This window comes from Neodiprion fabricii, chromosome 4 (genome assembly GCF_021155785.1).
Source record: "Neodiprion fabricii isolate iyNeoFabr1 chromosome 4, iyNeoFabr1.1, whole genome shotgun sequence".
In the NCBI taxonomy this organism is placed as follows: Eukaryota; Metazoa; Arthropoda; class Insecta; order Hymenoptera; family Diprionidae; genus Neodiprion; species Neodiprion fabricii.
In genome coordinates this window covers 2,573,299-2,601,292 of record NC_060242.1, presented here as the reverse complement: position 1 = coordinate 2,601,292, position 27,994 = coordinate 2,573,299, and the positions used below count along the sequence as shown (strand labels likewise).

Sequence of the window (27,994 nt, the reverse complement as noted above, 5' to 3'; positions counted from 1 at the left end):
GGTAGGAGTACTACATACCCTTAACAGCGCAAGATGGGCAATTTTATGACACTCGTACATCTCACGTTTCTCTTTCTCTGAGCGTACCCTTTACGGCAATGTCTTCATCTTTAAATTTCAATGACGGTTTTTGGCGGGATTTGCGGGTGGCGGCGCCCCTGCAGTTAATAAACAATCGGTGATCGGTGTGCCACCATGTTGACAACTTCCGCCAATCAGAACATTTTATTTCCCAGTTCTTACCGCCAACTGAACGGTCGAATATGCCCGTGCTGTTCGCATCGTTGGAGTTTTTCTTCTTTCGCTACACTTCTCGGACTAAAAGAAATGTGCAGTGTGACCGCGGTATTTCGCTTCGTATTTGGAAGTCGTTGAGTGGTGGGCTTCAATAGCGTACAATCGATCAACAGACATCGTTCGTATCTGTGAACCACACGGTAATTTCAGGATACAATGAACGGATCCAGAATAAACGAACCATCGTGAGACAAGTCAAATGATAAAATTCAGCTATTTTCACGGTAATATAAAACTTATTCCGTGATACTCGTGGGAATTTTCTACGGACATCGAGGCTGGGCTGATCTTCACGATCCAGCTCGAGTAAGTAGCATGACTGAAATTAATCCTGCTTATTACTGACATTGAACTTTTTAAATTATTCTATTTCAACTTATGCTAAAAAGTGCTATACGATACATTTTCGTGAACCCACAACAGGGAACTCCTAATTATAGGCAATTCAGCGTAGGCATCTTAGCCGCTGCAAACTTCGCATCAGTCGCGTGCTAACAAATGAACAGCGAAATATCCATATCTATAAGACGAGTTTATCGTGACCAGAAGTTGGATATACAGGAACACTATATCAGGTTATGATCAATGATTTTTTATTAACATTTATGCGTTTCGGTCGGGCCGCAGCCGAGCTTCGATGGGCTACGTACAAAAATTTTTTTCAAATCTACAAAAGAACGCATCGTTGACCTGACGAAACATATTCTTGTAGATACGTATACGAACAGCTCAAGGTACTATATAATACATCCTGCGTTGTTGGAACGAACAATTGACTTACCAATAGATATATTTCATATCCTCTTACCGATATTTCGATGTACCGACATGAATGTTTGACATTCTCTTACCGACAAAAATTTCCTATCCAACCGACTTCTCTCTCCACTCTTATTGTGTCTTTATAAGATCTTCAAATTGAATTCGTTACATCCTGCAGGGTAAAAAGTTTGAATACGTAGATATCCTGCGTTAAATATTGACTCTGCTATATTTCCATAAATGTATATTTGTATCTACATATCTTACACGCACAGTTTGACCTCGGTAATTCATGTTCTTATACATATACCCGTACCTGCTGTCATTATTTACATTTGGGTTCGCACGCTTCGGGCGATTATTCGAGCACAGAAGCGTCGATGAATACATATGTTCTCGATACGTATCGTATAACTTAGAATTATACATTTTTTAGAGATTACAAATCCGCGAAAGAGGATCTGACAATTTTTTTTTTTTTTTACCAATTGATATAGTTTGAAAAAGCGTACGCGCAGTGAACCGATCAGATAAATTGGAAAATTGAAAAGGATTGATTCTGATGCAGAATCAATTTCTTTCATTGTACAATTATTAATATGAACGCAGACGAAAATGAAGAGCTTTATCCCCATCCCATTGATCATCAAAATGACTTAAATTACATCATTTCGCTTAAAAACTATACATCATTTGTATTCCAAATGCTTGGAAAGTCACGATTTTCATCAATTCGTTTTACATCGAGTTGTGCTCATCGTTAGCATGTACAAAATAATATAACCAAAGAACATAAACGTTGATACTGTAGACCCCGAGATACAGAAGAAATGTTAGAGTAATAAAAAATTTAACTTTAATTTGACTGTTGAATACCTAGCCAAATACGTTGCTTATATACTAAAGGACGATAATATTCTTTGGCATGTACATAACTGGCCGCAGTAGTTAACGTATAAGTTAAGAAATAAGGATGGAAAAAAGAAAGGAAGCTAAAAAAATAACACATCTCCAAAGCATCACCAGCAGTCTTTCGTTTTGCTCCAGAAATCTTCGAGATGGTTGTAAACCTTGACGCTCGGATCGTTGTAATTGAGGGCTTCGCATAGCCGGCAATAATGCCGAGACGTGCTCTGAAAGTATCCGTGCTCATTGAGTACATCGAATTGGTTCCGCCAGGCGTGAAACTTTGAATATTCTTGGTCGTTGGTGTCCAGGTACAAGAGATAATCGGCTAGGGTAGCCGGATTGGCAAAATCGTCAACGTGTATGTAAGATTTCGGTGGTAACAATTGCCTGCAGTTTTCCCTCGACGCCCCCATGATCACGGGTACCGCATGCTTATGGTATCCGTGCCAGAATGGTTTCTCCGTGAGGTACTCCCTGCAGTTAGAATTCTCAAAGGCGAGGTAAAACTTGTAGTCGTCCAGGGCTTCGCAGTCCTTGGTAAAGTGTCCCGGGCAGCTTTTCGTATCACCTTTAAGACAGCGACCATAAGCGTCCATCCTCTCGGCCAGTGCCACTTTCAACCTGGCTGCGTAATCCCATCGTTTGTTGCTCCCGCCGCAGTTGCTTCCCATTATCGCCACCAGCTTGGTCTTGGCTTTCGTGTACTTCTGGGTATCGGTGCTCGAGTTTCGCTGGATCATCATCACCGTACGGCCGTAAGGCACGGGGACGTCGCTGTCCATCCGATAGCTCATGGACCAGTTGAACAAACCGTTGTAACTCGAGATACTCTGGCCACCGGCTAGGAAGGTGTGCAGGGGTGATTCGTCGGTGAGGAAAACCCAGCGTTGCTTCATCCTTTTCTCCGGTTTAACTTTATCCGGCAAATCCTTTACCCCCGTCGTCTTGTGGAGGTGGATGAGCACCGCGTCAGCTTCTTCGACGTCACCCGAGTCGTAACTTAGTCGACAATTATTTACCGAACAATCTTCCCACGGCGATGATCTGTTGTGCGGAGTGTACATACGACGTCGTTAGCGCTATTGTGATCGTAGTCACGCTTGTTTATTGTACGTACGGAGCGTCGTAGAGAAGAGGAAGAACTTTGTGTTTAACCCTGACTTGCCACCCAGGGGGTGTAGACCACCCCAGGCTGTATTTTCCTTAAATTCAAACCCTTGGCATTGAAAAATAAAACCAATTGTGAATGCTTTTGTAAAAATAGCCGTTTCTGTATTTCATCTTTTTTTAGTACACTTGAATTTAATTTCTGACTATATTAACTACTCGATCCTTCGAAGTAGACTTTCAATATGTTCTAAAAAAAACTTTTACAATCAAGTAAAAATGTTCGATAGTTTATTTTTTGTAACAATTTTTGTCGCTTTCTTAGCAAGTGGGTGATTCTACAGAAGTGTGGCAAGTAAGGGTTAAAAAAAAACTAGATAATAATGACTTACGCATCGTTGGTGAAATGCTTGAGGTGTCTTCTCTCTAGGAACGGTCCGTGCTTCCATACGACTATCAGATACTCCTTTGTAGGATCTTTAGGGACGTTTTTTACCTCGCTGATATCGCCGACGGATAGCAATCGTTTACCAAGGGCGGACATACTTTGAACCTGAATTATTATACAGATGCTCACATTATGAGGATGATGTCGTTAACGTTACTTACCAATGCACGTTTAAGAAAAATGCTTACTTTGCACCTTTGGTAATATCTGAAATTTCGCAAACTATCACGAAGAAGAGAATATACTCTTTTATTTTGAAACCCCGACGACTTCAAAGTCATTCCAAAATTACGTAATAATGATTTATTTCCTGATGTTTCGTTACGTCAACGTTGCTAACTTCAGCCTTGTTTCACATTGGGATGGTCCTTGATCTCCGACATGCACATGTATATAATGACGAAAAAACAGTGTGTGAATTATTTGAAACTTTTCGCATGATCGGAGAGGGTGCTGAAATCGATTTAAAAAAAAATACCCAATTTTCGTTTAAGAAAGCAGAAAAGTATTAGTCAATTCATTTTCGTTGAAAAATCTCCATTTTCGCCTATGACAGAAGAAAAAACTATCGTTTAATTCATTTTCTTTTCCATTTTTTACTCGAAAATAACAAAAAAAAAAACCAAATATAAAAAATTTCATTTGTCCCCTAGTCGGAGAGGGTATAAAATTCTATTTGACAAATTAAAAGTATTTTAAAACCCACCGCGCTGTAAATTTTCCTCCCCGTCCATTTTCTAACCTATCAATTACGTACGATACGTTTCAACGTTTATACCTGTTGTAATGTGACAAGAACACCGTGAAATACATTTTCACAACCAATCGAAATGAATTGAACTACAGCTCACTTCGTTTTTTGCTCTAAAATTGAGGCTGCTTAAACAAATAATTTTTTTCGTCAATTTCAAATCGATTTTGGCAACCTTTCCAATAAAGCCAAAAATCTGCAACAATTCACAAACTATTTTTTCGTCATCGTCAATTTTATAGATTCCAGGGTCGGTGAAGAGTATATGTTAGAAATTAACGATCACCCTGATTTACGTACACGGTACGACGTTACGGTCGGACAACGTGTTCGAAAAGCGAATTGTGTCGTGAAAAGAAAAACATGAACTATAACGAGATAAAAAATTCCTCCACCATCATCCTTAGGAGGTATGCAACCTTATACGTGCAACAAATCAAGTCATCTTTACACGTACGTACATTTATATGTACCTATATACACACACACATATATATACATATATATGTACTTATATTTATATAAATATGTAGAAAAACGTTCACGTGGATCGCACAACGCCATCTTGCATTGTAAGTGTGCCACGGATACAACGAGTATGCGATAATTGTATTTACCTGGTCGTCGGACAGGTTCCTCCAGTTAACAGGTATCGGTTTCTTCTCAAATTCGTATCCTCGAGTTTCGATCGGCGGTCCATGAAGCCGATCGTACCTCTCGACGTTCACGTTATAATTGTCGTATAATTTGACGACACGGTTTCCCGCGCCGCGAAGGACGACGCTTAATGAATAAAAACCGAACATGCTAACCGCTGTTAGAATAATTAAGGTCGGCAGATGCCTCGGTAAACGGATCATAATTAAATCACTTTGTTATAAATACGTTAAACACAAGTGTCACCGCTGCACGTGGCGGATATAGTCGATTAATTTTAACGCGGGCTGCTGCGTTCGTTTTTTTTTTTTTTTTGTTTCTTTTTTTTTTTTTTTTCGTCTTCCTTCCTTCGATGTAGAAAATCCGCAGCACGGTAACAGGGCGGAAAGGAAGTGAAAAATTGATCTCTCAGCATACACGTGGATGCAGGCGAGCAGACCGATTGCCTCTTTTTCTAAACTACGAACACGTAATAGACACAACGGTGAACAGGCTCTCTGTGTGTTTCTATATATCGCGGGCTGAAAAATTAACGCCAATAATAACGCCGCAGTATGCAGACCGAGCTCCTGTGTACGTAGCACAGCACACCTTTCGATACACACACACACACACACACACACACGCACACACGCGCATTCCATTTTCTATGCGCACAGAAGTGTTAGTAATACGTTGCACGTTTCACCGGGTTGCGATAACTTATAGATAAGTAATATGTATACGATGTGTGTGTGTGTGTGTGTGTGTGTGTGTATATATATACATGTTTAAAACGGCGCGCTCGCTTCTCTGTTTGGTAGCGGTTTTTTTTTTTTTTTTTTATTTTTCTTCTTATTCCTTTTTGTCTCTGCATGGCGAGAACGAAGCAAAGAAATCCAGAGCTGATGTACGACTCGTCACCGAAACACGTGGCAGCATTTTTACATGCATGAGAAACGAAAGAAACGGAAAAAAAAAAAAAAAAAACGCGAATTTTCCGCCGTATCGTTTTTTTCTTTCTTTTTTTTTTTTTACTTCAACTTTCTCTCGTTTCTGTTTCGGTTGAATAAATGCAACAAGAAGAAGAGAAAAAAAAAGAAACAGACAAACAAATCGCCAAACTGCTAATTGACCGAATAAAACAAAAACTTTTCGTCGCAGGCGGGTAAAAAGTGAGGCTTTCTGTGGCAGTTTGTCGGGACGATAATATAACGATAAGATACGCGCATGCGCTGTTCGGATATTGCGATAACTCGTAGATAAGTAATGCATGGGCAAGTCCACCAACTGTCAACAAATCAACGAGACGTTGTAAAATCGACTTGTCGGATATTTTTACCTCTTGCAGTATTTGATAAGATTGAAAGGTTCGCAAAGTTTGAACTTTCCACGGCTTAACCGTTCGCCAGAAACGTCAATGAAATTTTATCGTTTCCACATGATTTAGGTTCAAATGCGAATTGCTTTCGTATCGTTATCGGTATGAAATATTTATGAGAATATATCTATAAAACGAACGTGTGTGTCTTTTTCTTTCACAATTGCTCAACTTTCGTCCCTGGGTAGAAGAAATCGCCACTTTTCATTCGCTTGTTTTAAAAAAAAAAAAAAAACTATCGCGCGTGTTACTCAAGCGCAAACTTCACACTCGTCGCAACGGTAAACTTTCGTCCCTTGATCCGTAACCGAGTCAATATACTTTTGTGTAATCGATAAAGTCAAAGACGTATGATAACGTATCACTTTTAAAATCGTTACTAATAAAAATTTTAAGCGAAAATCGGTCTGTATAGCCAACTATAAATTATGAATACGTAACACGTGTTACGTGTAAACCTTTCTCTTGACAACTCGAACATATTCTTCACACGCCGCTGTACGACGTATGAGAGATTCGAAAAACGATTTGCGCTCAAGTTTGAACGAATTATCCAAACATCTCACTTATTTTTAAATTACAAATAATCGTACACGATGTATGTGAAAAATACTGACGAATAGACGATTATTATACATATTGTAATACGTGTATAATATTAATTCAATGGCACTATGTTATTTAATATTCTGGACATTCTAGTGACAGTTTACATTATAATATTTATATTATATAATATATTAACGAATTTTCTCTTACAATAATAATATGATTAATATACATGCATATATGTATATACATATACACACACATATATATATATATATACATGTATATAACTTGTCTCGTGGTTAAATTTACGTTTCTTCACTTATGTATATATATATATTCCACCAACAATTATACCTAGATAATTTAATATATTATCATTCGGGGAAACGAATTTAAATTATTCTTCTCGTATGTATTTAACACGTCAATCAGCAGCGGTACTTCGTTATAATATACCTACTTGCTTGTCTCGATCTATATCCTATATCGTCAATGACTAGTAACACTTTACAAAACTATATACACTAAAGCTCCGCTATATCAGCTACCACGTGTATGAGTAAGTTTCGTGTGTGTGTCTCTTTTCCGCTTACGATTGTGCGTATGCAGAGTGTAAATGACGCTGTACCGCATACCGTGCGGGTCGCTAAAGCGAAATAAACTTGTTTTTCGCAAAACGGCGGGAACGAAATGCAAAGTGAAAAATTTTAGATACCAAGTATTAGGCATGGTAAAAATACCGCGTGATTACAATATTTTTCGGGAGGGAATTTAAATCTCGATCTTGTGCCAAGTTCCAGCTAACGATGTTACGACTAATTCGTCTTACCTGCAATAACAATAACAACGATAATTATTATGACAATAATAATATTTAATCATTGTCGTGTTTTACATTCATCGACGTACAAATCAATGGACCAATCGATCGATCAGATTTCAAGTGAAAAAACTTGCTATTACAACATTTCTCGCCTGTTAACTTGCGTAATGTGAAATGATGATAAAGATTTATGCTTATAGATGTATAAACAATTTTTTACGGACAGTTAACGTCCATCAAATCAGAGCTTAGATGCAGCGAAGATGGAACACAGACACACGAATAATGTATCGCATGTGCGAAAAGCGTGCAACTTGTCGTATATTTTGCAATGTCGCTTTGCATATATTTAATTTGATATTTTTTTTCCGTTTTGCTCTACGTTTCGTCGTTTCGCTTATTTATGCGACGTTACAGGGGATTTTTCGACTTTAATCGAAATCGTTTTCATTTTTGCCATTCGTGATCTTCTTCGTCACTATCGTTATCGTTATCATTGTTGTTGTTGTTATTGTTACAATCGAACTGAGAAGTTACACTTTCGTACGTGCGAAAAAGACAGGATTCACTTCTACCGTACGTATAATTGTTTCATTTTTTAAAAAAGATTTTCACACTTTGATGCTACCGATGATCGGATTATCGACAATTGCTCGATCGAACGAAATCTTTCCAGCTTACAAGTTTCTTCGTTATAAAATAAAAGAGGAAAGTGAACGTTGAGCAGCGAATGAGTCGATAAATTAACGATAACTGTGAAAAAATAATTCCAAATAAAAAGCAAAACTAAAACCTGCATTTTAACCTTAAACATTATATATTTTGATATTGTTCGTAGACTGTATGATAAAAACGCGACGTATATTTCACCTGTAATATGCTGAACGTTCCCTCGTCTCTACGTGTGTGTGTGTGTGTGTGTGTGTGTTTATTTATACGTATAGCGTTATACATTGCTGCGATATATACTTCTAAACTTCAATAAATAATGGTACATTATCAAATATTTATGCGGTGTGACTATACATACATTCATTGTCATTATTGTTTATCTATGTATATACGTAATATGCATATGTAGTATATGTATTATAATATTCGTATTACTATTCAAATAATTATATAGATATTCAGCTTCAGAAATTCATATATTATTATTATTAGGCCTCGCATTTTCTATAATCGTTTCACATATTATGTGTAACTGATTTACACACATGGTATCAGTGTATACCTATATATATATATATATATATATATATTCCATGAGATCTCGATCAAGATTCTACGGTCAATGTGTCAGATTCGTTTTATAATTTTTTTTATGGAAGTATATGACGAATAACGCAAAAGAAATTTTTTTTCACAATTTTTCGACCCAGCGTGTCTGAGGGATGATTGAAAAACTTGTAAAAAATAAACCCACTTTGTAGAAAGTGACAAAATTCAGTAGAATCTCACCAAATGTGAGGAAAAATTTTTCACACCTGTTAGAAGATTGAGATTTCATAACTTTAAAAGTTAAATAAGAAAATTGATTGAAAGAAAATTTTGACACAAGAATGAACGTAAAAGCTCGTTGTAATATGGGCCGAATAATGTCTGTTCAGATCGATGTTATAATGAGATTTTACGTTCATTCTTGTGTCAGAAAGGTAAACCGGTATTAAAAAATTTGGTTTTTTTTTCAAATCGTTCTTGTTATTTATCCTTCGAAGTTATGAAATCACCGTCTACTAACAGATGTCAAAAAATTTGTTACAGTTTGTAATATATTTCTGAATTGCTTCAGATTTTACCAAGTGGATTTTACCTATTTCTTCCAAGTTTTTAAATCGTACCTCAGACACGCCGGGTGGTAAAATTGTGAAAAAAATTGCGATCGCGTTTTTCTTCACGTATACTTCCGTAGAAAAAAATCGTAAAGCCAATCCGAGACACGGACGTAGAATCTTGATCGAGATGTCACGGAATGCCCGATACATATAACACTACAACATATTTTCAATTTTTTTCATAAACGAATTAATCAATGCCTCGTACAATGTATAATGTTAGGTATAATTTATAGCTGGCAGCTTGTAACGTTGAATTATGCTCATTTATAGACTCACTTTCCTAACTAACAGCTATCTTTCACCTTATTCATTTTAAAATTTTCCCTTTAATTTTCATATTTTTCTAACAAAGTTTCACCGTCGTACAGGGTTTGATATCAGCATTTCGTCCGCGTATGCTTACAAATAGGTAGTAGTAGTAGTAGTAGTAGTAGTAGTAGGTATACATATATACTTATATCGTCGGCTATATATTATAATCGTGTTATACTATGTTAAATTACCGCACCTTGCCTACAATGCATAATTGTATAATCAACAAATTCATGCAGGTATTACAGAATACGCCGTTCATCTTTACGATAACATTTAACGAACAGCTATAATATATCTCATCAAGCGCCACAAAAATATGTTTTTTTACAGAAAACTCCAGCCTCGACACAATAACAACTATAGTACATACATAATATTAAAGAGTTGACTGGATACATATATATATATATACATATATATTGTTTTTCAAATACATGTATATATATATATATATATTTTCTACGTCGTTGTTAACATATTTACAACGTATTATATCCTCGTGTATAAATTTCACATTTTTCGAGAATTACAATATAGCTGCTGAGATTTCGGAAAATATCGGTTAATGTGCAAAATTAATAAAAATTGGTTGTAGTAATATAATAATAATAATAATAATAATAATAATAATAATAATAATAATAATAATAATAATAATAATAATAATGATAATAATGATAACAACGATAACAACAACGATAACAACAACAACAACAACAACAACAACAATAATAATAATAATGATGATGACGATGATGATGATGATGATGCCGTTGCGCTCGTCAAATCCAACAAAGTTTCATCAAACAATTATATTTAATAACGTATTATGATTTTATCGTACAACGCGTATTATGTGTGTGTGTGTGTAATATTAGTATGACATACCAATTTCATTGTATTTTATTATCATATGCACCGCGTTTTACGAACAAACAAATCGAACGAATTAAAGACTACCATTATTCATAACTATGATACGTGCCGTCGTATAACGCTGCGCAATTGAACTCTTATTAGATTATCGAAATTCATCTCTGAGGGCGTGTTTAATGATAATGATAAATAATAAACGTGATAATAATAATAACAGTAACAACAACAACAACAATAGTAATAATAAAAATAATAATACCGGTAATATGTACGCTTTCGTATAGATAAAAATCAAGATATACGGCCGTTTGTAGTATACAAATAAGTAATAAGTATCGAGTACGTAATTAATGCAATAACAGCAGTGGTTATAATTAATTAATTAATTGTTATTCACTTGTCTCCCTCTCTCTTTTTTTCTAAACCGACGCGACGTTTCTTACACAACTATACGTGTATGTGTACAAATTTAACGTAACGTCGTATATATATACGTTGATTAAAGACAATTGTCGGGTGTAAAACTCAAGTGTCCGTGATACATTTTCATTCATACGTGCAATGCAACGCATTTCGTTACTGAGAGCGAAACCAGCTTCACCCTTCTTTCCTAAGTATACCTATGCATATACATATATATATATGTGTGTGTGTGTGTGTGCATGCGTTTATTTATATACACGTATTATATGCGGTATTTTAAAAACAGCCCGTTATACATATATACGCGTACACCGTACATGTCCGTTTGTTTATACGTATTACCGGCATATTCATACGCTACACATGTGATAGAACGACGACAAATATATGTATGTATATATATATAATAATAATAATAATAATAATAATAATAAAAACAACAACAACAACAACAATAATAGTAATAATATTGCAGTGGAACTCGTTTACGATCGAAGGTACGCGGCCGAGAATTATGAAAATTAGAATTTACGGATTATCCTCACCTGTCGCCTTTTGCGCATGCTCTACGCATTGCGCATTATGGTTGGCGCATTGAAAAGACGAACTTCCCATCCGAATTAGGGAGAGTGGAATTTGAATAGTTCGAATTTACAGGAGTTCTACCGAAGGGAAAGAAAAGAAGGAAGAAAAAAAATTATATCAGCCAACGAGGTCCGAAGATTCGGTGAAATTGAAAATACAGACGTGTAAAAATGTTTGGATGGTAAAGGAGAAGAAAGAAAAATTAAAGAATAAAAGATTAGTTTCGTTGCGAAGGAATAAAGGTGCGGCTTTCGAAGATTCGTGTATAATATAATCATGCGATACATGCCGAATATACATTTAGCGGAGTATAATAACATGTATATAAATATAGGTGTGTGTGTTTGAATTTAATTAGAGGCGATACGTTTGAAAGATTGAAAGTTTTTTACGATGAAAGCTTGCGTCGTAAAGGGCTCCAGGCTCTGGGGCAGTCGCAGTTCCAGGATGCCCGATTATACATACATATTAATATGTATCGACTACATAAGTGACAAACGTTTATGATATTGTGTATACGTACAAACATATATTTATATATATATATATATATATGTGTGTGTGTGTGTGTGTGTGTGTGTGTGTATATACATTCAGCGAATAACGATACAATATACGCGCTATTGTCAGATATAACGAACTAATATTACGCGTACACATTTTGAATAATATATCGTGTGTGTATTATACTCCATATTCTCGATTTTTTTTTCTTTTATTAAGTTTTCCGTAGTTTTCATCTTTTTTTCTTCTTTTGCTCCCTCTTTGTCATCCTCGTTAAATCGCACATGCGGGTTATCGTTGAAACAGCCTATACTATGTGCCCTACGATTATAGTAAATTTAGTATATTTTTCTATCTATGCATAACGTGGTACAAAGACGCGTGACGCGCAATAAAACCCGACATGCGCCGATACGATTTTAACTAAGCTTATATAATATACACATATATATGTATATATATATATATATGTATATTGTACCATCCTACCGTATTTAAATATACGCTACGTTCGTATAGTTGTTGTTTTTTTTTTTTTTTTTGTTTATCTCAGGTATTACACAGGCAATACGTTATACAATTTCAGATACATTGCATAATATAATGTATAACATACGATTTTCATTGTAGTATAGTTTTAGCAATTAATGAGTCATAGTTTGGTTAGATATGATATAACGAATTATCTACCCGAAGACACATGCATATATATGTAAGATCGTGTGATACAGGTGTAGGTAATAGGCGTAGAATAGGTATAACGGTATGCGATGTAATAAGTTAGGGTGTAATAAGCGTAACGGTGACAGAAAAAAAAAAAAAAAAAAAATACATGGTAACAACAGTATCGACAGTAAATAATAATGGCAATTCGGAAATTAACGTATTTAATTGTACATTATATTCTCATCTAACAATAAGTATAATATAATAAACGTAGGCCGAAGTTTCGTGTATTGTTGCAACGAATGCGTTGTTTTCAGCATTATAATGTAACGATCGTGTTACAAGTATACAAGTACATATGTCTATAATACGGAATTTCAGTTAAATATGATAATTATACTTCTATGCGGCATGTGTAATATCGGCACCAGATGTCGCGTTCGATTTTCGTCGTTCGCGAATTCACAAGAAACGCGTGTTGAAAATGTACGAGAAACGAAAAAAAAAAAAAAAAATAGACTCAGACATTAATTCGATAATCTTAATAATAGTAATAAGAATAATAATAATAATAATAGACGATAAAGAATTTTTCGACGAGCAGCTGAGACAACAGACTGAAGTCAATGTGAATATAAAATTTAACGTGTTTAATTTAATATTAATAAACTCATGCCGATACGCGTAATGAAATTACATATATGATAAACGCGCGTGCGTTTTCAGCGTATTTCTTAAATTTTACCAAGAGGGAAAAGTAGGGAATCGCGCGATCCGAAGGGGAGGTCATAGGGCTCAAAATTGACAGGCACCCACGGAGCGCACCTTCGCAATAATAACGTTTAAAAAACAATTAACATTCAAGTTCGAAAGCGTGTAGTTGTTACGTTTACATGGAACAAATGTGTTTATATACGTGTATATATATACACACACACATATATATATATATATACATACATGTTTATATAATATTATATAGTTTTATAATTAGATATTTAGCCCTGCGGTGGGAAACTTTAATTATATGTGTATATACATATATATTTATACACACATATATAACATGCAGAGAAATAACGCGCGTCGTCTAAATAGAATTCTCAAAAGGGCTTCTAAACGCACGATTGTTGGTAGAATTTTATTATTCTCGTTCTATCAACGTAGAAATTTTCACATCGTCTTAACTTCTACCCTTTTCTTTGGGGCAAAAAATTGTGCAAACGCCTTCCTATCCATACTACGTTATATCGCGTATTGCAATCGCATACATATATTTATATATATATGTGTGTGTGCGTATAGTAATCGATATTTCACACTTATCGATCAAAGTCTCGCGTCGATCCAATTTTTCAAATTTTCGATACGAAATATACGCGTGTGCGTTTTGCGTGTGACTTAATTATCATGTACCTCAGATACGAAAATAGCGGGAGAAATAAAAAAAAAAAAAAAAAAAAAAACAACCGTAATGGAATTATTACCGCGGGATTTTTTCTTTTCGTCAGGTTCGTCTCCCGTTTTTTTTTTTCCTTTTTCCTTTTTTTTTTTTTTTTTTTTTCTTATACTTTTCGTACGTACTGTGTGTTATAAGTATCGAATACACGGTATACGTTATAGGCGATGAAGTATTGTTATTTTTTTTTCACCTCTTAATTGTACACGATTATAACGATTAGCTTATTTCTACTACTAATACATACTGCAACGATAGTCGTCATATACTTATGTATAATTTGTATAATAATCGTAATTTTGCGACAAGTAAATCGCTTTGTGTATCATACACAATGATAAGAAACGTGTGCTTATAAAATATTACTAAGAATCAATTGCAAATTATATTGTAACGGGGGAAACGAAGATTTTAACTCCGCAATCGTATAGCATTATAATTTACGTACGTTATGTAATCGCAGCTGTTCTCAAAATATCATCATTATCGTATAAATTCGAACTTGCGAGATTAAGAAGAAATTTCACAAACGTATGCGTGTATACATATACATATATATATATATAAATAATATAAATAATAATAATATAAATAATAATAATAATAATAATACAGGTATTAGTGATTTCAAGCGGAGTAATACACAAAAGAATTTTTCACCATGTCTCCGTCATGATTATATTACAAATTACATGCGGCCTTGGCATTATTTTACCGACTTCTTCAGTTTCTTTTCTCTTTTCGTTTATTCATACTCCGCGAAGAAAAATCGATCTCACGAATTTTCACCGACGTCAACCGAGTATAGGTGCGTGTACGAAATTGATAATGATGTAAAGTTGATGAAAAATCATTGAAATGAAATAAAAAACGAGGCAATTAGGGAGGGAGGAAGGGAGAAATACGTTCCGTGCACATCGTATAACGTGGGCACTTGAGCTTCTCGATGTGGTTTAAAAGATACACCAGGTATACATCACAGATGATGTACGACTGGTATGTGTTTTTGTGTTTGTGTGTGTGTGTGTGTGTGTTAAATAACTATACTATAATATTTTATGTAGTTTCAATAATATAGCGAACGCGTCAAATTCGGCATGTCCGCCGAAGATTTATAACTATTCAATAATGTATGTCATATATTCATATATTAATATACACACGTATGTATATTGTGTATATATATACACATATATATATATATATATATATATATATATATATATATATATATATATATATATATATATATATATTAATACAGAAGATATAGTTACGAATGCCAGAGATTTAAAGATAGCCCAATGTCGAGTAGGTTTTAACGTAGGTAGCATCCACTCGACAATTTTCTCTGGAACATAAAAATTGAAATGTAACCGACGTCTATGGGTATATTGTATAATAGGGTGGTTCATTTTTTAACCATATTCTTTATCAAGGCGCTGCTCGAAAAATTTGTGACAAATATTGAGAAAAAAAAGTATCTGTAAAACCTAGAGGAGGTAGAAAAATATTTAGAGGTCGCTAATGATCATTGTAATATTTTTTATTTATTTTTATGTCTACACATTACGGGCTTTTGTGTATATTACTTTATTTATTTCGTACCGTGGTCCAATTAATCGTTCACCAATCAACAGCAATATGCTACTAACAATTTCGTAGATCGCTGTTCTCGTCTTTTATCCGAAAGATTAATCGTCTCGGAGAAATTTGGCTAACAGTTTTTGTTAACGAAATAGGAGTGTCGCATTACCTTGATGTTCTGATGTCGTTTTCAGTACTGATTTTTATGAACAATGATTAATTGGACCACGATACGAAAAGAATAAGCTAACGTATATATAAGTACGCAAAGTGTAGACATAAAAATGAATAAAAAATATTACAATAATTGGTAGCGACCTCAAAATATTTTCCTACCTCCATCAGGTTTGAAGAAAATATTTTTGTTCACTATTTGTTACAAATTTTTTGAGGAGCATCTTAAAAAACAAAGGTTGAAAAATGAACCACCCTACTGTATACGTTTACTCTGGTGGGATATACATAAAACATCTAAATATCGGTATATGTATGTAGGTATAATAGCTAATCAGAATTTACGCCGGGGAGTTTTCTGTGAAACAGTCCTCAGATTCATGGTATCGGAATAACGAAGCAAAATTTTCGCAGTCTGCCAATTCAAACATTAGAAATATACGTTCCTATCTCTCTGGTACCGCTTGAACGCCATTAAATCATTCGAACATAAACACAACGTCAGTTTTCTTACATCTTCACCGTCACCGAGTTGTGAATTTTCACCGAAAACTCGCCGTTTCAAATTGACGAAATTCCGCAACGCGATAGAGAAAAAATTGATAAAACTCACTCGTCTTCCCACGGGCAAACTTCGTTATCATTATTGTCCTGCTGCTCCATGGGTGTGGGTATAGCTCGAGTAGATTCCTGTGTCTGAGTGTCCGGTTCCCAGACAGGAACAACCTGAGCGTCTTCGGCGAGTTCCTCGCCGTCGATTTCGATCCTGACGTGGGGTGTGGCCGCGTTGTTTCGCGATTCGTTTCCCTCCTCGCGATCACCCTCAACGACGACGTCATCCTCGACCGTCGAATTCTCCTCCCGAACATCCTTGCAGTCAATATTCACGGCGCCCTGCGTTTCCTCGGCGAGAATCTCGCCGACTATCGAACTGATGCTTATCACCGGCGCCATCGCCGGAACCCCACCCCGAGGGCTGATCGAACCCTCTGAAGTATCAACGACCCCGATCGGCGTATCCGTCGTCTCCTCGAGCTGCGGTGCTGCGGCCGAATGTGAGAGGTCGAAGGATCGCTGGGGTGAGAAGTACTCGTTCGAGGATGAGACCGAGGCTCGACTCGTATCGGCGAAGGTCACACTGGCCCCTCGAGAACCTCGTGGACACCCGGCAACCTGCTGCTGCTGCTGCTGCTGCTGTTGCTGCTGCAACGTGCAGGACCGGCGCAGACGTTCGGCCGCCTCCGCGACCGCAACGCTAACGTCCGAAGATGAGCTGCCCGAGTCGAACTGCGACGAGTTCTTCCGCGAGGCCCCTCGGGCCTCGGTTAGGGCCTCACCGCCGCCGGCGGCGGTCCCAACCGACGCTGACGACCCCCCTCCCGGATCGCCGGGACGCTCGGAGCTCGGGCCCGGAACTGGACCCGGGGCCGCGTCCCACGGGCAAACGTCGTCTGTAGGGCGAACCACCGCCGCCGATCCCGACACGCCAGCATCCCTGCCAACACGAACTTTATTACATGATTTATAGTTTTCTTTGGTCTGGCGAATGGCGAGCTAAGCACGAGGGCTCCGATTTCTTTTCTTGTTTATACGCAATGTCGTCGGGGGGCAAGTGTAATATTACAAAACGTTGCGGTGTCGCGTACGAGGTTCTACTGCATCACGCCGAAGATAAATGCCGATTTGCAAAAGGTTCTTACGCGCGGTCGTCATTTTCATGGTGAAAACGTTCCGGTTAACGGCTTTTTCATATTTACGATACTTATCTTAACAGGCTGAAGCACTTTTTGCAAATCGGCGATTCGCCAACGGCTTTTAGCTTCACCTTCGCACGGTGGTAACCAAACTGTACATTAGCGATGTAACGAATGTAAATTTTTAAAAGTATTTGCAAATGCGAACGTATGTACATTTTTAAATCTGGCGCCATTTCTCTATCGCTAAAAGTCGACGATTGATTGACCGACGGTTACACGGTGCGAGTCGCACCCACACATTAGCGCCGTTTGCATCTTGTTCCAAAAATTCTCGAGCTGATCTGAACTCTTAACGTGAAGACAAGCTTTCGTAATAAAAGTTCATTATCAAAGTAATGTTTTTTGTCCTATTGTTAGTTGATACTATTTTCACCATTTTTCCAACCAAAATATGAAGTATTCGTTATATCACTACTATACATACCTATAATACTATAATTCATAAGCTACTCGCGGTATCTTTTCTCTTCTTTTCCCTACCACTCTTAAGCAATTCTTGATTTGGGTGTACAGATGGTGTACAGAGTGAATAGCCAACGGTCAATGATCCAATCCGCACGCGCGAATTTTCTAGAGCACAAGCAGTTGTTTTGTCAGGTTGACCAACCGTCATAAGTTCAAACGACAAGTCGCCGCGATGTATGTATCCTCAAACATGTTGGTCAACCTGAAAAAACAACCGCTTTTGGGTTAGAATTTTATCTCATGCGCGTAAAACAATTCGACCGTTAGCTATTCACCCTGTACGTTTCGTAACACGAGTTTTGTTGTACCTCTGAGGGATGGTTCACTCGAGAAAGTCGCACGAATTCGAGGGTTAAAAATCTGCACATTTCAGATCAAAGGACCTTGAATTATAACTGAAATAAAATTCAGAATTCTCAAAGTTCAGACTGACTGAATAGTCTGGAAATTCTGGAAAGTCTAATGTCCGAACGTTTTGGCCACTCGGAACTTCCGACCTGCTGGAAGTTTTTATCATTCGCGATCACGTATAAACGGTCAGTCTGAACTTCGATCCACTCGATCGTCAAAATGATACAGAGCACTGCAAAATCATGCAACCTAGATAACTGAAGTAATTGGAAATCGTTGGGTTACATAATGACTTGAAATCATTCGTTTGATTGCCGAGTGAATGGACCCTCCAGTGTGTTAAATTGTACCCAATACTTTTATTATATGGCGAATGCCGATCATGCACTATTAATACTCAATCTCCTCTTTGTTCCAGGAAGATTTCAAACCAGGAGGAGTCATCCTATAACGCCTGCACTTTTTTGCGATCACCGTGAAACGAGCCCAAGGGTATACACACCGAATGTAAGTAGATATATATATACACACACACACACACACACACATGTAGGTATATCTATATATACAGGTATAAATTCTATACACATATGCTGGTATATAAACGTATGTAACGAGAGTGCCAATTGAGGAAGAAAATAGTAAATTCTCACACAGTGTACCAAGATCTCATAATGATCCATATCTCTGAGGAATACGTATACCTACCTACATAATAATGTATGTATAAGAGGAATTACGGAACACGCAGTGCAGCATATGAATATTTAGTAACGAACACGGAAAGTGTAAGATATATAACACGTGTACACACACACACACACACGCGCGCACACACACGCACACATACACGCACGCGCGCGCCCACAAAAGGATATTGAGCAAAGAATGTTACAACTTTCTATGGCATATCAGCACCGTGAGCAGTAGATAACGTAATGCGAATATAAACTGCAGCGTCGAATCGAGGAAATTGGATACCTACAAAAATTTTGATATCAAAGAAATAGAGTATATGGATAATACATAGTTTATACGTAAAGGGGACTATGATACTTGAACAGCATACAACAGCAACAAAGATGTAAAAATTATTATAGTTTTTAGTATATATATATATAGAGAGATTCAATAGTGTAGGTATAACAATTATACGTATTACAAGATCTGGCGGTGCGTATAACATGACTGGGAGCGCGGACTGCGTAATTAATTAATTTTCATTACATGTATACATCGCTTTTGCACATCACAGGTCGTAATATGTTACAATTATGAGGTCATGTGTAAAAAATCGTCCCGAGATTCTGATCTACAGCGCAGTCCGAGCCTCTATAGCGTTATAGGTATATGCACGACAAACAAATTATATGTGTATACGATAAAGGATGATGCATTTCCAGGGACTTACTGAAAATCATCTGGGTTAGGCCTGGCTGGGATTTTTACGAGACAAGCCAGATCTCCCCTGAAAATACCGAACCGTCAATCAAGCCACCACCCTACGCTTGTCCGTAAAAATGTTCTCAAAATTATATCTCCGGTGCTATATATATATATATATTTATTATAATTTTGTGAGTAAAATTGACCTAGGACTGAAATGAAAAGCTTAAAAAGCCCCTAAAACAAGGTCGCGAGTGTCTAATTGTAAATCTTGCACGTTTTGATATAGATACCTGTACGGTATGTCGGTGAGATTCGACTGGCTGTGGGAATGCGGTACGCGAGGAGCAGTCGCGATGTCCCTGATCCCGCAAATCGCCAGCTCGTGAGCCGAGCCGGAAAGACTCCGATCGCTTCCACGTCTTCTTCCGGTTCCAGCCGCCCCACCGCCGCTGGTCTGCTGCTGTTGGTGCTGCTGAAGGCTTCCGGAAGTCGGAACCGAAGTCGAGGAAGCCTTCTTCTTTGCCTGACCGCCGAACCCGAAGAACCTGCGGAGAAGTCACTCGACAGGTTAGATCCGCCTATATGTATACAATTTAGGGTGGTCCTTAAGAAAGTAATTCTTGAACTTCATCCGACGCACCCCCAAATCGGTTCCACATGTTTCAATGGTGATTCCCTAATTTTTTTCAGATTTTTATCTCAACTCTAACCCGTGTCCCAAAGAGGGTGGATTCCATTCAACCCTTTCAGGGGTGCATCATCGAATATACTCAACGGATTTAGATGAAATTTGGTATAGGGGGGGGGTTTCTTGGGGTGCTGATCACGAATCTGAACTGAAAATTTGTAAATTCAAAATGGCGAATCCTATACGGTGGAGCCGATTTGGGGAGCGAGTCAGTTGAAATTCAAAAATGACCTTCCAAGGACCACCCTAGCATTCATATTGTCATAGTGTAAGGAGGTAGGTGTGCTCGATAGAGGACCAGTTTTCGTACAAGTTCGCGTTTTCCGCTAATCGACGTCACGGCAAGTCATAGTGAGCTTACAGCGCAGGCGCATGCCCGCGTACAAAATACAACATAACCTCAACTGCAACGTTGATAAACGTATAAAAAAACGTGGTGGGTCACGCATCGCGTCGACTCGCATCCAATTGACTCGATGCCAATAAAATATTCAAGAATTCAGACAACGTTTTATGCGTGACGTTCCAATCCATCTCGGATTCTTTTAACAGTTTTGAATTGACTGGATTGTTGTGACGTCGACTGGCGGATCTTTTTTATTGGTTCGTTCGAAAAACTGTGCTGCAGCACATCTAACTCCTCACACTATGCATATTGTCCGAAGAAAAGTGAGCTTGAGTAGAGTGCATAATGTGGTACCTTTTCTTTTGCAGAGGTTGTACTCCGGCGGCCAGAAGCTGCCGATAGTGCTCGGACCGGATGAACCTGGGGTAGCAGTCTTTTTTTAGAAGAAGAGTGTACACGTGTTCCGCGGCAGCGTCGAACGTGAATCTCGTCGGGTTCTTCATCTCCTGCTGTACCTTCTCCATCGTCTTACCGTCGATGTTTATCTCGCACGGTGCTCCGGCGGCAAGGAATTCCCTGTGATTAGGGGAAAAAACAGAGTACGTTTAAATATTGGTCAAACTACACCCGGTAAGTGTTTTTTCGATATTTTCGTTCCGTAACATGAGAAGTGGAAAATCAAGCTTTTACGAACTCGTAAATTTCGTTGACTTTGACGGGTATTTGGGCCTGAAAACTTCGTCTCAGGTCCTTCACGGCCATCCAGAATCTTATGTTTTCATGACTGTATTCCTTCCTCAGATAATTCGTGAATTCCAGCAACCCTGAAATGTCAGATACAACGTATCGAGATTATAATGGACTGCAACGCGAGTTATACCTAATTCTAACTCACTTGACGATAACTAGAAATATTATCCTGACACTGCTCACCGGTTGGATCGGACATGACTTCCTCCATTGACAGAGCCCATCTTTTAACTCGTTTTTCCGTCGGTACTTCGACTCTGAAAAGGCATAAAAAATCATTTGAGAAACATCGAAACCCACCGCCTACACCGTGCACTGTTTCAACATGGGTATACTTTAATGAAATTAACGAGTATCCACTAACAGTGGGCTGTTCAGTTGCCAGAAAATTTGGTCGTCGGTGATCCATGGATTCGAAGGCTGCGGCTGAACGATCATCGGGTCGTACTCCGTGTACGTTTCGAAATGGTTCTTGAGGTTTTCGATGGCGGTTGACATCTTGATCCTCGTTCGCGTCAAGCTGTTTCGGAGCAGCTCCACCTGGGCAGAGTGAAAAACGAATTCTCAACATGTTGGTTAACACTTTTAACGAGCTTTTAAAGCACTCACCTCGCGCTGCAAATCGGCAAGCGTTCGTTTCCGGGGCGGTGGACGCGGAGCACCGGGACGACCGCGTGTCGGCACAGGGACAACCTCAAGGCTGCTGAGGCATCCAGGTGGCGGTCGGTAAACCCTCCAGAAAGCTCTTTCCTGCGAGTCGCTGACTATCTTGTCGCCCTTCTTCCTCTCCTTCGACAGTCGAACCTACAGGATTAAGGAGGGACGGATAAAGACAAAACTTGGATGGAAAATCAAGACCTGTCTCACAATTAGCCCGGGTAATTAATTTCAATTGACATGGGTTATTTCTTGCGCGGGAGCTGAGAGTTTTTTTATTCCCCATTTTCTTTCACTTTCTACGTCAAGAAGAGACAGCGCGATTTTTCTTACATTCATCGATACTAAATATGCTCTCACCTGTTCTTCCGCCTGCTGCTGTATCAAGTCCCATTTATTTTGTAAATTCCTTCGTAGACTGTTCAGTGCCTCCTACAGTATAATTATTGATATTAATATTATTCTTAAGAACGTCGTTGACATGTGTTGTATATTTGTTTTTAATCAAAGTCTAAAGACTGGTTAGAACTCACGTATAGTGATGGATTTACATACAATTTCGTAGTCCTCGAGTGCGTGCCGTTGCTTGTTTCTTCGGGTTCGTTTTGCAAGGTAAATCGCGTACTCGACGTTATCCGGTGTTCTATGCTGCCATGGCCAGTAGTATGGAGTCTGTATGTGTCAGAGATGAGATTCGCTCAAGTATGCAGAGTTATAAGAAGGAGATGCAATATCGTGGGATACGGAAAAACTTTTTTACTCGAGGATTCAATGAATTGCATAAGTCTCTTAAATCGATGAAAAATGATCTCACTTCATGCCACATGCAGCGGAGTGAATTTTTTTCTCTGCTGTCGCCATTTCTGTACAATTTCTCAATTCCGCAACATTTACAATTTACAGCCAAGTTACAGACAGACAATAGTTTCACCACAGAAGTTGATAGTGGGAGGAGGGGAATGTAAAAAAACCAACGAAATGTACCTGAAACCTATACAGAGAGCTGTCATCCTTAACAGTCAGAGTCTTGGAGTCGTTCACCGGGAAGAAGTAACCGTACTGGCAAAGTTGATTAGCAATATGGACCGCCTCTACTGTCAACATAACAATATACTTTCATATCTTGGAGGTAACTCAATTTCCGTAATATATCAACTTGCACTCGACAACACATCACTTCATCCACATAACATCTTCTCTCTTGCGTTGCACACTATCACGTGGTGAGGTCAAATGTATCTATGCATGTACATACATACATACATACATACATGCATACATACATACATACACGGGAATTGCTAAATTACTAAACAACTGCAATACACTTGACAAAACAATTCAGGGAGTGCCGTGCAGGAATTCGAGTTTTCTCAAGTTCCCGGTCTTTATCGTGTCTGCACGATGCATCTCTAGTGTCTTGTTACTGTAGCAATCAGCAACTCCGTGCATCGTTCTGCCTGCAGTTGTACGACAGGAAGATGCGATTATTTGCAGCGCCGACAGTGAAATTAAGACGCAAACGTCGAGCCAGAGGGATAAAATGAAACAAACAAATCGCCGGAAAGCGGAATCGGTCCCAGTCATGGCCGAAGTCTGCAAATTGGCCGAAGAAGGAGGTGGATGCGAGATGCTTTCGGAGATGCGGAACAGCAGCGGCTGCAGCAGCACTGCAGGATCGCGACGTGCGTGCGTGGAGAAAAGAAGCGGATGCTCACAGCCATTCCAGCCAGCCTACACGCATTGATGGCGTAGTACGTGTTTCTGTCTTTCGATATTGGTGGTGTTCGTACCTGATTCTTCAATGGCAAGCCGCTCCATCAGCCACTCGACGAGGTCGTAACCTGCAACACGCAGGCATCCTGTAGTGTCCTGGCTCTGTTGGCCGGTTACGCTAACGCCTCGGCGAAGGTAACGGCGACACTCACCCATGAACGCCGACGGGATTGACGTGAGGAATTGCTTCTGGCTGCGCACGGGGACCCCGTTCTCAGGGTCCTGCATCTCCCGCACCAGCCCCTCCATCTGCAGGACAAAACCACGGATAGGGAAGCAATTTATACCCCGGCGCACTGCGACATCACGGGGAAGAGCGCGAGTCGACTTTGGTAGAATCAATTCCACTTTTACAAAGGTTACGAGATGCACCGGTCATAGTCACCGTCGTGCCAGTTATTACTGGTATTTGGACATTCATGGTCACAAATGGTAAGGAGGTGCTTTGATCTACTTACTAAAACACTAATTTACCTACAATAAGGTGTACCAAGTATTCAAAATTTGTGTCCAAGCTCGTTCAGTAACATTCGATATTTCGACCCGCAACCGTCGAGTGTATACAGAATTTTATAATAAATGTGACCACAAATGGTAGGTAAACACTATAATTGTCAAATAACAAGGTGTGCTTTGAAGTATCGAAACCGAATGTCAATCAAAGCTTCCCCAAAGTCGTATTTTAGTCCACATTCTTCAGTATCGACAAACGATGCGCATCTAATACCCTCATGTCAATAAAGGGAAAAAAGTTGTCGAACGAAAAGTTTTACATGATTGTAGGCAAGGCCTGGAACTCGCGCCGTTTCCCGCGACTCGTGTATCGTCCCTGCAGCGTAAGGACGGGAGCATGGGTTTGTTTGTACCTTGTCAAAGGCACACGGCCTGTGAACGTACGGGTCCTTCTCCTTCTGTTGGTGTGCAGCGGCGGCCTCCATCGCGTTCGAGGCGGCCCTCTGCGTCGCGAGTAGGGCCAGTGAAGACAACGACTGCGGAGGAGGCTGGGGAGCTGGGCCGGAGACGGGTCTACCCGAACTCCATGGGGCTCTGGCCCCATCCCATCACTCCAGTCACCCCCGCACGCCCACTGAAAGAAGAAACGTCACACGTATCCAGCCGTGATTGTACTCGTTATGGTCGCTCGGACATTAACCGGGATGTTGCAAAGGTACGCTGTTTCCATAAGTCTCGATTCCCCCCATGCATAAGCCATTCTTATCGTCGAACGAACGAACGGACTCCGCAGATATCGATTCCGTTACATCCTCACCATGGATAATTCTGTCAAAGTATATTATACCTAATCAATGAATTTATCAAATCTATTTATTGTCTCTCTTATTGTAGGTCCCCCTTCATTTGAATTCACACTAAGAACCATGCGGCCAAGATCAGCTGGGTTAACAGGATGTTTGGTATGCAATCTTGAAACGTATGCGGAAAAATGCGATTAATTCAGCATTTGCACGACTCCCTGGATCATCATTGTCGAGCTATTTCGACACGAAGAATAATGAAAAACGAATGCTGATCGTTAATGTGGTCAGGTATGAGAAACTATACATGTTCCAGATTAAAATCTATGCCGCGTGTCATACAGGAAGTCAGTATCCGTTATCGAGATAATTTTCATCTACGTACAAATCGAGATGCACAGATGACGTGAGCCCGTTATACCTGAACACGGAAGTATCGCCGTTTAAACATGGCTTCGTGTCTAGCTTCGATTCATAGCGTGCGTGACCGCGAATCGTGGGAATATCCGTGAGGTTCGCAACCCTGGAATCCTACTGTTTTTCGCTAGTGCAGGGAATATACGAAAAAAGTTGGACTGAGAATTTGTGTCAACGTGTTGGTGCAATAATAGAGATACATACTTGTATCTGACGAAATCAAAATTGTCTTCCGTCTTCGCTGCAAAGACCCTGTGAATACTTACAAGTGTACATCATTACCGTCAGTTTTTTGTTCTAAACGCCTTTCTCTCTATACGAATTGCGAGGCATTAATTATCGCACCGATACACATAAGGTGGTTTTAAAATTGATGTTGAGCAAAATAAATTTTACTTCTTCTTCATCGGTGATATTGAGAATTCGGTACAATATCTGGCACAAGCAGTGATCATATTATGCAGCGGAAAAGACAGTTGATCAAGAAACACAGTGTGAGACAAATAAAGGGTCGAGAGATGAATAAGGAGAAGTTTGGGGGAAGATGCAATTTCGGAGACTGAGTGGTATTTGGAATATAGCCTCGATTACCCGACCGACCTGAACTGGATAAGTTCAGGTGAATCTGGTGGGGGTGGAAGGCAGTAGCCTGTTCTACCAAAACACGGAACGCCGCAGATCGTATCCGTCCGCATTCAAGAGCGATGATTTTCCCGCAGCAAGACAGTAAAATACACAGTATAGTCCGAAGATCAGCTGCACCATTAGAAGACTTTTCTCACGCCTCTGATCGTGCAGTTGCAAAAAATTGATTTTCCTCTCAGCCATGATCAGAGTATATACGTAGTATAGCTCCGGTTCCTCTCGCAAACCCCATTTATACCGCATGCGGATATGTCTGTCAATAGCAGAAGAGAGAAAGGAAAGAAATCCCAAGACGTAAACGTCCTTCAAAGTTCGAGGTCAAACTCCGTTCGTACTACGAGGTGAGGTATTCCCTCGAAATATCTCCAACCGCGATTGCAGTTTACACTTTAATCACGAATATTTGTATAATACTCACTTGAAAAGTGAAGGCAGTGAATCTTCATCGGCAAAATTTCGGTGATCAGGACATCGGGCCCGTCGGCCCTCCTCGGTGTTGATAACGCGCCACTTTCCCGAGGGTATAATCGAGGTGTCGAGTTAGTCGGCGAAAAACAGCATAATACTACAATATATACCTGCACTATAACCGTTCCTACGTGCAGACGCGAGCTTGTGCAGCAGGAATACCTGCGTGTGCGTGTGTCTTACGCAGAGAGAAAGAGAGAGAAAGAAAGAGAGAGAGAGAGAGAGAGAAAGAGAGAGAGAGTCAGAGTTTCGAAGAAGGCGAAACGAGACGACGGAACGACGAAATCACGCGTGTCCGCGCACCCCTGCGCTGCAGGGTGTAAGGAAGGCTAAAGCCCCGGCATTGCGCGCGCTCTCACAGCTTATATTACGTGCACACGGTGAAGCAACTGGGGGCCGCCTGCAGCAGGGCAAAGGGACAGGAGCAGCTACCGCGAGGCGAAACTCCGCCCTGCGGTGCCTCGTCGGTAAGGAACTAGACTTCGGTCCGGATCTGGCGCGCGTAATCTGGCCCGCGGAATCCGCGGAGCTTCTACGGTGTCTCTCTCGATCACTGATAACGGGACGCGGCGAGTTCCGGACTACCTGGTCTGCGGATGCCGCGGGGTACGGCAAGCGTAGTGTTGACGGGGTTAATTCGCGGCCCTTTATTATACGCGGGTGGCGATTTTCGCGAGGCAGGTTGCGGCCGCCGGAGCAAGAGACATGATGTCGTCGGCCAGCACCCGACGACGTTGATCACCTCCACACGTCACTGATCCGTCGCCCTGGTTCGGGGCTCGTCGGGGACGCTCGGTGGCGAAAGCTCTCCTCCGACTCGGGAGGTTCCCCGACCTCCAGAGCTTGCGCGGTGCGTCGCGACGCCACCGACGCCGCCGCCGCCGCCCCCCTCCGGATTTCCGTCCGCCGTCAGACTATTGATCAACTATACACTGG

The 27,994-nt window shown here is 39.6% G+C and overlaps 2 protein-coding genes and 1 long non-coding RNA gene across 8 annotated transcripts; 1 reads left to right on the top strand and 2 right to left on the bottom strand.

The window, feature by feature from the left end:
* The first annotated feature begins 6 nt into the window (after positions 1–6).
* Positions 7–20,462, top strand: LOC124181672. The gene is made up of 3 exons (XR_006870534.1): positions 7–603; positions 19,085–19,173; positions 20,342–20,462. It is a non-coding gene; the product is annotated as an uncharacterized LOC124181672 (long non-coding RNA).
* LOC124181656 (glycoprotein 3-alpha-L-fucosyltransferase A-like) lies at positions 874–5,671 on the bottom strand. Of its 2 annotated transcripts, none has more exons than XM_046568430.1 (3): positions 4,892–5,671; positions 3,468–3,628; positions 874–3,012 (listed from the first exon to the last, which is right to left on the bottom strand). In XM_046568430.1, the coding sequence occupies exons 1-3, from the start codon at positions 5,132–5,134 to the stop codon at positions 2,079–2,081; spliced, it is 1,338 nt and encodes a 445-aa protein (XP_046424386.1). In that variant the 5' UTR covers positions 5,135–5,671; the 3' UTR covers positions 874–2,078. The 2 variants fall into 2 exon arrangements, with proteins under 2 accessions (XP_046424386.1, XP_046424387.1); XM_046568431.1 differs by lacking the exon at positions 4,892–5,671 and adding an exon at positions 3,712–4,105.
* LOC124181651 (regulator of G-protein signaling 11) lies at positions 14,440–27,848 on the bottom strand. 5 transcript variants are annotated; one of them, XM_046568423.1, is made up of 16 exons: positions 27,009–27,848; positions 25,139–25,359; positions 24,425–24,521; positions 24,290–24,340; positions 23,481–23,590; positions 23,052–23,168; positions 22,857–22,928; positions 22,449–22,643; positions 22,204–22,379; positions 22,023–22,096; positions 21,784–21,913; positions 21,444–21,665; positions 20,346–20,600; positions 20,078–20,134; positions 16,707–17,588; positions 14,440–15,683 (listed from the first exon to the last, which is right to left on the bottom strand). In XM_046568423.1, the coding sequence occupies exons 2-16, from the start codon at positions 25,208–25,210 to the stop codon at positions 15,623–15,625; spliced, it is 2,571 nt and encodes an 856-aa protein (XP_046424379.1). In that variant the 5' UTR covers positions 25,211–25,359; positions 27,009–27,848; the 3' UTR covers positions 14,440–15,622. The 5 variants fall into 5 exon arrangements, with proteins under 5 accessions (XP_046424379.1, XP_046424380.1, XP_046424376.1 ...); XM_046568424.1 differs by having other exon boundaries at positions 23,481–23,587; XM_046568420.1 differs by having other exon boundaries at positions 24,290–24,521.
* Positions 27,849–27,994: the final 146 nt, after the last annotated feature.

Excerpts from the sequence above, each read along its gene's own strand:
- LOC124181656 (XM_046568430.1), bottom strand. The coding sequence starts at position 5,134 with ATGATCCGTTTACCGAGGCATCTGCCGACCTTAATTATTCTAACAGCG. Across the intron at positions 3,629-4,891 it reads GGAACCTGTCCGACGACCAG|GTTCAAAGTATGTCCGCCCT; the intron begins GTAAATACAATT and ends ATAATAATTCAG. Across the intron at positions 3,013-3,467 it reads AAGCATTTCACCAACGATGC|ATCATCGCCGTGGGAAGATT; the intron begins GTAAGTCATTAT and ends TCCGCACAACAG.
- LOC124181651 (XM_046568420.1), bottom strand. The coding sequence starts at position 25,210 with ATGGAGGCCGCCGCTGCACACCAACAGAAGGAGAAGGACCCGTACGTT. Across the intron at positions 24,522-25,138 it reads GGCCGTGTGCCTTTGACAAG|ATGGAGGGGCTGGTGCGGGA; the intron begins GTACAAACAAAC and ends TTTGTCCTGCAG. Across the intron at positions 17,589-20,077 it reads CCTAACCCAGATGATTTTCA|GGATGCTGGCGTGTCGGGAT; the intron begins GTAAGTCCCTGG and ends TCGTGTTGGCAG.